General features: G+C 46.3%; 1 protein-coding gene across 5 annotated transcripts in view; it reads left to right on the top strand.

Moving 5' to 3' along the window:
* The window catches only part of CBFA2T3 (CBFA2/RUNX1 partner transcriptional co-repressor 3), a 203,630-nt gene extending 194,866 nt beyond the window's left edge, over positions 1 to 8,764 (top strand). For all 5 annotated transcript variants that reach the window (XM_020989148.2, XM_020989144.2, XM_020989143.2 and 2 more), the window contains one exon: positions 133 to 8,764. In XM_020989148.2, coding sequence (XP_020844807.1) covers positions 133 to 429 — 297 coding nt within the window. In that variant the 3' untranslated portion in view covers positions 430 to 8,764. The remainder of the gene's footprint in view (positions 1 to 132) is intronic.
* Positions 8,765 to 9,668: the final 904 nt, after the last annotated feature.

A 9,668-nucleotide genomic window follows, 5' to 3' on the forward strand; every position in this document is an offset into this window, starting at 1 on the left:
CCCTCTCCTCATGGTCTCTGAGCATCCTTAGAGGAGAGGAATGAGGGAGGTGCCTACTCGGACCTGGTAGGTCAGTCAAGGCTCCCCACACACACACACACCTGACACTGCCCTCTGTCCCCCCACCCCCAGAGCTGTTGGAACTGTGGGCGCAAAGCCAGCGAGACCTGCAGCGGCTGCAACACTGCCCGCTACTGCGGCTCCTTCTGCCAGCACAAGGACTGGGAGAAACACCACCACGTGTGTGGCCAGACGCTCCAGGGCCTCCAGGCAGCCGCGGGCTCCGCCCCAACCAATGGGGTGGGCCCCGCCCAGCCGGACGTAGTAGCCGTGGCTGTGGCCACCAGCCCCAGCGAGAGCAGCTCGGCAGCCGCCTCCCGCTCGGGCACCCCGGCCACCCCAGCCCCCCTGGAAACTGCCTCCCGCTAGCCCCATCCAGGGGGAGGAAGATACAACGGGATCCGAGAACCTACAAAAGTCACTGCTGCTAACTGCTTTTCTCCAAAAGAAAAAAAAAAATGCATTCAATGCAACTTCCTCAGCTACCTGACGATTTCATTCGACCTCCAAACGACCTCTATCTCTTCGAGTGATCCTCACAGATCTTCAAAACTGGGCTTTAAAAGTGGATTTCACAAAGAAAGTACAAACCTTCTTCTCCGTTAATCTGTCTTTCTCTGTCTTGTCAGTTTCCCTCTTGTCTCTTTCTCTCTTGTCTCTTTCTGTCTCCTCTCTTTCTCTCCTCTCTCTCTCTAGATCTCTCTTACACACTTTCTTGTTTAATTTTTTTTTTTAATAATTTGGTGGCTTATATTTTCAGTGAAGGATTTTGTTTGGGGAGGGTGGGTAGAGGGGAGCTTGTTCCTTGGTTTGGGCTTGCGTTGGTTTTTCCCCAAAAGAGCTACTCAGAAATGGACAAAGAAAACTGTGGGGTTTTCGTTTTTTGAGTGTGGTTTTTTTTTCAATGAAAAGGGAAAAAGAACTGTTCTTTTTATAGTTGGATATTCTGCCAAATTGCCCCCTGCGTGATGGGAGGGGCAGGTGCAGCAAAGACGGTAAGAAGGATTACAATTTCTGATGCAAGAAATGGTTTTTGGTTTTATTTTTGTTTTATTTTTTATTTTTTTAATGTCAAACTCTTTGGCTTTAAGTAAAATCCAAAAAAGATTTTTAAAAACAAAAGTAAAGGAAGCTTACTTGTAAACTACCTTGCTAGCTAGCCAAGAATACCAGATACACCTCTGCTCCAAAGGAAATCCAAAAAGCAAACTCTCACAAGAAAACCAATCCAGACTTCTTTTTTGTCACTGCCAAAGTATTTTTTTTTCTGTTTTATTACTCTTGGGTTTGTTTGATTTGGGGCTGGTTGGTTGGTTTTTGGTTCTTGGTTGGGGTTTTACATTTTTCAGAGGGGGAACAGCCCCAGATCTTTTTTTTTTTAATCAAACAAGGACACTCATTTGTCCCAACCGAACAATGGTGACTGCTCAGCTGGTGAGTCGTTGGCACCAGCAGTGAAGAATGAGGCCCCCAGCCCTATTTTACCCGCTCAGCTCTCAGGCTTTGGATCTCCCTCCCCACCCCCCACCTTTCTGCCAGACTATGGGATTTGCATCTGTGGCTTCAGAGTTTGGTTATTAAACAGGAGTAAAGTAAAAAGGAAAAAAAAAGCATCATCAGGATTGACCAAGCCAAGCCCAGGAAAAAATTTTAAAACCCAGTTTGTGTATGGACGTGTGTGCATGGGTGCATATATGTGTGAATGTGTGTGTGTATGTATGTATGTGTAAGGGGAAGATACCTCTATTTTCCCGCCCTCAATGGATTTTCAACGCATTTAATTTTTCTGATGATGAAAAAAAAAGTGCTAAAGTGTTCCTTTCCAGAGAGAGCATTGTTCTGAAAAAAAAAAAAAACTGTGACAATCTTTTGGATTGATTCTTGACTGCTTTTCAGAGCATGAGCAGATAGCAACTTATACCAATACTTTCTGCTTCTCCTTTTCCTCCTCTACCTCTCTTCTCTCCATTTCCCCCCCACCCCTTGTCACAGTATCTCCTTATTGCTGTTCTCCTCTCTTCCACACTTTTGCAGGAAAATACAACAAAACAAACAACAACAACAGAAAAAAAAAACAAACCCACCTTTGTATTCTGCCCCTCATCCTACCTTCTGAAGACTATTTTGATTGCCTGTATATAATCCCTTGCTTTTGTGTCCACTTGTCCCCCAGATGTTTTTTCCTCTGCTCCTTTGATGGCACATGATAGGTCTTTTCATTTGAACATTTTCCCTGTTACTGGCACCTTTTTGCCCCCTTCCCTTGCCCCCTCTGCCCCTTCCAACTCTCACAAGGATTCCTAGGAGGAAATGAAGGAGAAAGAAAATTAATACTTGTACTTAATGGAAGAAAAACAAAAGAGAGACAATGTAGACTATTTTGCATTTTCTTGTATCATTGTACAAAGTACAGAGGACGGGAGTGCAATATGGAGAGTGGCCCAGCTACTGAAATATGGGGGTTTCAAAAAGATTCCCAGCCAGGAGTCAAGAAGTCAATATTGTACGTTAATGTGAATGTATATAGTATTTGCAGAGGTCCAAATAATGATATTAATGATGATGATAATAAAGAAAAGATGTTTGCCAAATAAAAATAAGAGAAACCACTGAAGTATGTAAAGTTTAGGAAACAGGTTTTAAGAAAAAAAATCCGAAGTGTGGTCCTTGGGGAAATGATGGATTTTTTTGTTTTGTTTTGCTTTGTTTTTGTTTTGGTTTTTAATTGTTGTTATATATCCCAGAGTCACAAAAATCTGTTCTTTTTGTAATGAAAAGGGAGGAGTAAATTGAGTCACTGCCAACAGGGTCATTGTCCAAAGGAAATTCTGGCAGATGAAACTCGAGTCCAGAAAGCAAATTGGGTGTATTGGGTGGGATAAGGAACCTATTGATATCTTTATACACACACACACACACACACACACACACACACACACACACACACACACACACACACACACACCCCCACCCCTCTGCAGTGCAGGGCTCTGCTTGTCTGACCATTGAGTACATACATAGAGGCTTGAAGGTTCCATAGGTATCCCAAGAGCTAAGACTTCTTTAAAATTACAATAGCTCTGTAGGGAGATGCAGGGCTAAACTTATTCCCCAGTTTCCTCAGTTTTTGACTTCTGTTCTTCTCCCAAGCATTGAGTCTGTTGACTGTACCAGTATCAGATGTGTGTATGCTAAAGATCTCTCCCACTACCTCTCCCAGTTCATTTTCCCATGCATTCTCTTCCCTCATGACCCATGATTCCTTGTCGTCTTCCTTCCTTCCCCTGTAGCTGAGTCCTTTGAAACTCCTTGGTGTCCTGAAGCCTGTTTACTTTGGAAACAGATGTGTTTCCCTCTGGGCCACAGGGTTTGAAGGATGGGTTTTGGTGCCTTGGTTTAAGAAGATCGCTAGGCAGATAGGGATAAGGACATGACTGCCATTTTGCTGAGCTGGGCATCTTGATCTAAATGAAAACCTAACAGTATCTTCAGTCCTGATCTCCAAGGAACAAGTCAGTGAGACTGTGTGGTCAATTCAGGTGGATTAGGGCCTGCCTATCTTCTAACTCAAAAAGAGACAGAGAGAGCTCAGGCAGTGATTTTGGCTGGGGGAGTGTCCTTTGGAGAACAACATGGCTGGGTTCAGGACAGTATTCTCACTGACCCCAAGTCATTAGCTGTTAGGACTTGTAGAAAGAAGGCACTAGCAGCTTAAGGTGTCAGAGGCCCAACCTTGTAAGGTGGGATCATTAGATATTGGCCAATTCCCTATTCAACTTGAGTAGAAGCATTGTTTTCTCTTACTCTCAGGACGGCAGTTTGAGTTAAGTTTTTGGATCTTTTTTGGATAGTAGAGGAAACCCAACATCTAGAAAGGAAATGAGGGAACCTTCTCCCCTGAGCAGATTTGTTCCAGGGTAGGCCCTGTGGCACCCTCACTTACTAATGTGCCCAGATTGCATTTCCAGTGTAAAATCCACCTAATCATTTCCATTAGGTTACTTCCTCCTTGTGAAGCCCTAGAATCATGGAAAGTAGCAGCTTTCCAGCCAGAAGGCAGAGCATGTTTCCATGGTGCCAGGCCACTTATCCAGCCATCATTACTCTCTCCCTTTCGCCACCCTCCCCTCCACCCCAGCAAAGTTAAAAATATATATGTAGGTCGCCCCACAAACCACCCAGCAAATAAATGTGCTGTTGACCTTTGGGTGGATTCCTTGCCCCGTTTGCTGGTTCTGTTGCTGAATGCCCCTCCAGTAGCACAGGAAGAAAAATATTTGCCTTTTCTTGGCAAGTGACCATTAGAACATAGTTCCTTGGTTCTAGAAAAACATGGTATTGAGGTGAAAGGGTGACTGCTCAGGTTATTTGGACAAACAGAGCTGGCCTGATCCCAGTCCCTGATCTCTGTTTTGAGGACTTTTTCCTAAAGAATGGTTGAGCTATCTAACATGAGATCCCTCAGGTTGATTACCCAAGAGGGTGCATTGAGGAAGGGCTGGCCCCCTGGGGAAGGCTTTGGTTGATTCCAAGTGGAAGACTGGGTGTCTTCATTCTAACGGGGGTCACGTTGTTGGAAGGCTACTGGTATCTTCTTTAGATGATTAGGAATTAATCCTCAGAGATACAGTTTGCCACTCACCACCCTCGTCCCAAGCTAGCTCAGCCAAAGACCTTCTAGTGGAACCAAACCTGAAATCCCGACATTTTGTGGGGATAGGAGGTGGCAAAGAGGGGATGTTGATAATTTTGCTTTCTGAATTGCCAGTGACAGTGTGTTTTCAGAGGTTCTTTTGGAGATTTAGAGAGAAATTGAGCAATGTTAGAATGCAGTATAACCATTGTAATTGATACATCCTCTAATCTTCGTACTGGTCATCAGCCATTTTTACTTCATGAAAAAGACAATATGTCAAGAAGCATTTCTGATATGATCCACTGAAGGGGCCTGTCAGTCCTGAGTGCTGCTGGGTTGACTTTCTAAGCGTTCTCTTCTGTCTGACCCCTGGCCTTCCTATGCCTCTCTGTCTCTGCCTCTGCCTCCTTGCTCCTGCTCAGAAGCTGTATCCTACCTTGCTACCTCCAATGTGCTTAAGGACCATAGACTAAGAGGTGTGGTTTGCTCCCTTGTTTTTTCTTTAAAGCCACTAGTCAAGATCACACTCGCCATTGAACCAAAAGCTCTGTGAGTGGCTACCGCTCCCAGAGCCCCTAGCAGAATCCCAAACTCAAAAGACAGCTTTAACTAGCATTCAGAGGCCAAAGCCAAAGGCAGGAGACAGTGGTCAGGCAGGACCTCAGAGGACAGACAGCTAGGCATGGTGATAGGAGAGGGTTCCTCTCCCCTAGATCATTCAGAACGAGAACACTGTCAATTTCCAAGGTGCAGATAAATCACCGGATGGAGGCTAATTCTATTTCTGTATTCCCCACCTTTGCTCGGGATCCATGACAGCTTGACCTAAGTCTCCTCACTCCTACCCACAGAGCTTCAGAATTTCCCTTCCCTCACCATCCCCCAAGCCACGGTTTCTCAAGGTTGGAATAGGTGTTCTTTCTCTTTTCATTGCTACCAGGGACCTCAGTGGTAGGGCTATCTCTGATGTCTTCAATTTGCTCAGTTTGTAGGATTCACGATTACTAGGTCATACATCCCAAGGCATGCTGCCTCGTCTGAATTAACCCAGAATTTGGGACCCTGCAGCCTATTACAGAAAGGATTACAGGAAGGCTTGGAGAAGCTCAGACCAAATAAGGTAGAAGAGAATGCCCTTTTCCTGCCTTCCTAGAGATCCAGAAAGTTACTTGGTCTTTCACATCTCCTCTTAGTTTAGCAAAATAGATGTTTAATGGACCTCCATCCAAAAGCAAAGAGACCCCAAGAGCCCAGAAACATCATCTGGGTGCCATCCTCATGGCTGGACCTCTCAGCTCTTTCCCCTTCCTTTCAATGATTGATGCAAAACAGATGATAGGGACCAGAACTTATTTTACAACTTTGTGGAATTGGGAGACAGAAATGTGTGCCCAGAAGGCCATGCATGGAGTTGGAGTGAGGAAGAAGTTACGCTTGTACCTGCTCCTGGCTCCATGCTGGGATGTTGCCCTGACCTAAGGGGTGGAGAAGAAAACTCGGGTCAGTGTGTTGGCCACTGAGCTGGGGGCAGCCAGCAAGCTGAGAACAGTACTGCCCGGGAGTCTTTGGGTCTGCCAGGGTGAGGGACCCAGAACAGGTTTCTGGTCTGAGGCAGGAAGAAAAGCAGCTGTAAAGCTAAGAATTGGTTTTGGATCTGTTTGGGTTTTTGGTGGTTGGGGTTTTGTTTCGGTTCTTGTTTTTTAGTGGGAGGGGACCCGTGGTTGGTCCTTAGGCCTCCTGCTCACGGATTATTCCCCACAGACACTCGGGCTGACCCCAAAGCACCCATTTCTGGCATCCATCTGTCCTTCCCTCCCAAATTAGAGTCAACAGATTCCCCACGGTACCAAAAGATCTGTGAGAGACCCTTGTTTTGGAGCCCCAAAAAGGCACAAGTTCTGAATACCTGGTTGACCCCATTTGTTGGCTTTCAGGACCACAGGTTACCAACCTGCACAGGAGAAATAGGGCCAGTGCCTCAGGAAATGATTCATTATTGGGAGAAGCTCTTTCATGATCTCCCAATAATGGCCCCTGAGCCAACAAGTGAGTCAGCCTACAAGCATTTATTGAACACTTACTCTGGACCAGGCCCCATGCTAAGCACTGGGGATATACAACAAGAGAACTCTGCCTCTAGGAGTTATGGCATTGCTTTTATCTTTGACTGGAGCAGTCGGTCCGGGCTAATTTTCGATATCTCCCGGGATGAGGCTTCCCTTGAAAAGATTAGGGATAGTGATTCCCCGTCTTCTAGTAGGAGGAGAGGAGCCCAGACCCAGCTAACAACTGCTTACAATTGTGATGAGCATGGGCCTGGCTGGAAAGAGCAAGGGCGCCTTTCTTGGGGACTGGTTGGTGTTGATGGAGAAGGCCCTGGGGCTTGCTGTCTTGGGAAGCAGCCCACACACCTGCTGAGAGGCCCTATGATCACAAGCACCCCCTGATCCCCACTCCCACCTCAGGCCTGTCTTCTGGCTGGCACATTCCCTGGCAAGAAACCTGACACTGGTTGGATGAGATCCTTTTCTCTCCCACTCATGTCCTCCAGGGTCACTGCTCCCGGGACTAGAGGGTAAACAATGGGAAGGGCTGAGCGACAACCTTCCTCTTTCAAGATGGCCCTGCTGACCAAGTGAGGCCTCAGGCCAAGCTTCCCCTCCTCAGCAGCTGCCGAATTTCCCTGAAGTAGAGTAGAGGTTGGCCTCAATTCATCCCCACGCCCATCTGCTTTCATAGGGCAATGGCAGCTTTGATCTCGTCTCCTTCCCTTTGAGTCAGGGAGAGGAGACCCTTTAGTTAGCTGCTGGCTTAATGAACGGTGGTACCATGTATTCCCTAGGAATCTAGATGACTTCCATCTTGGGCTGGTCACTCGTTGGCCTTCCCTCTCATTCCCTCCCCTTGAACGTTGATCCTCTCTCTTGGGCACCCTCCTTCCCTGTGTTCTGATGGGCTGTCCCCATTCTGAGGGCTGAATGACCCCTTCCATTCCCTCTTTCCCTCAGATTTGAGGCTTCTGAGGGCAGGGTCCGACAGCCAGCTGACCTGGGCTACTCACTGTAAGAGCTTACATCCCAAAGCAGGGTTAGAGTAGGGCCCTTTTTTCACAGAGTGGGGATGAAGGGGAATCAGAGATCAGGGGAGAGGCAAGAGAGAGAAACTGAGGGACCGTTTGCTCGCTTCTTAAAGTGGCACGACATCCATCTTATAACCGTGACGTGTATGCTCTGAGTGTCAGGAAAGAGACGCCAAAAAAATAATAGTAATAACCATCATAATCGTAATTATCAAGCAAAGTCTTAAATTAAAAGAAAACATTGCTTCACAGACTTTCTGCTTCAATCACCTCAATTCAGCAAGCCCTGGGCTCCCTTCCAAGGCTGACAGATCTGAGTCCCAAAGATGCTTCAACAGCAGCAGTTAATTGTTTCAGCTCTAATTGGACCTGATTTCCTTCTAAATAGACTTGAAAGCACTTGGTGTTTTCTCTACTGGCCTCTCTTCCCTCTGGGCTTCCCTCCCTTCCTAGATCCTTCCCTCCACATTCTTCCCCTGGATAGATTCCCTCTGAGAGTCTCCTGGTGGGAAACGGGAGGGCAGGGTGAGGGAGACAATTACTCTCCCAGAATACCAGCCGAGATACATACTATACAACCTACCAAAATGCAATACTTGAACTAAAGGTCCTAGCAGGAGGAGGCAGGCTTGGGGAGGGCCAGTGGCGAGGGAGGATGGGAAAGAGCCTTGATATGGAAGCCTGGCAGATGATTGGTTTGGGGCCACCACTCTACCCCTCCCCCACAAGAGTCAAAAGCTAATTTTTAAGAAAACTAGAATTTTAATAAAAAGCCCTTGTTCCCCTGCTGTTCTTTGGGCCCCTTGGCCTCTCTAGAGAAATGACGCTGTGTTAGGAGTCCGCGGCATGCTGTCCCCTCCCCTTTGCTATGTCCTGCTTTCTCTAAGTGTACTGTATGTTTGACCTGTGGAAGCTGTAAAACATTATGATTCAGGTTATGTCTGTTCTTAACTCTGTATCTGTGTAATAAAACAAAAATTTAATTATCACACGGCTCTGCCCCCTCCTTGGATGCTAACTCCTGGTGGGACACTAGAAGCTAGCCAACTTCATTTCTAAAGATGAAGGCATCATCTTCAAGTCCGTCTCATGGAAGCTGGGGTCGTGCAAGACCACACATATAGTTGTGAATCCAGTCATTCTGACAGGCAGGACTAGATGATCGCTAGAAGCAGAGAGATGGAACTGAAGACACTTCTGACCCTCACAGTGTAAATTTACCCAAGAGGCACAGAAAGTATTGCAGAATACTTCCCATGAGCTTTCTAATGGGGGAAAAATCAAGAGAAATTCACTTCTGGTCCCAGCAAGGGGACCAGAGAGTCAAAAAGAGTAGAATCAACATTCCCAGAACCAATAGTTTCTATTTTCACCCCTACTCATACTCAAGTACATATTTCCCTATAGTTGTCTGGGATATAGGCAGCTCTAGGGGAATTATTGATACTCTAGCTATATCACCAACTGGAAAAAAAAAAGGTTTAGTTGAAAGAAGAACAGAAATTCTTCCCTAAAGTAGAATGCATTACAAAACATCATGGGATCGTGGGAGATGGGGACCTTTGAGATCATCTGGTCTGATCCCCTTATTTCATAGGCAAGGAAACTAAAACCCAGAGATAAGGTGCCTTACCCAAGGTCACGCAGGTAGTAAGTAAAGGCATTAGGTCCTCTGACTCCAATTCCAGTGCCCATTCCATCCTGCTATGCTACATCATGAAAGGTATTATTTCAGTGTTGGTCAGTGTCAGCCACCCATAGGGGACCAGCAGAAAGTTCTAGGTGCCTCTCATTCATCAAGGCTCGGCCTAGATTAAGCAGAAAGAAGATTTCCTTGGCCACCACTTCTTGAACTCAAGAGATGTGAACTAGGGAGGTGTTTGGATGCCTCCT

This window comes from Phascolarctos cinereus, unplaced genomic scaffold, assembly GCF_003287225.1.
Source record: "Phascolarctos cinereus isolate Bilbo 61053 unplaced genomic scaffold, phaCin_HiC Scaffold_2;HRSCAF=192, whole genome shotgun sequence".
Taxonomy (NCBI): Eukaryota; Metazoa; Chordata; class Mammalia; order Diprotodontia; family Phascolarctidae; genus Phascolarctos; species Phascolarctos cinereus.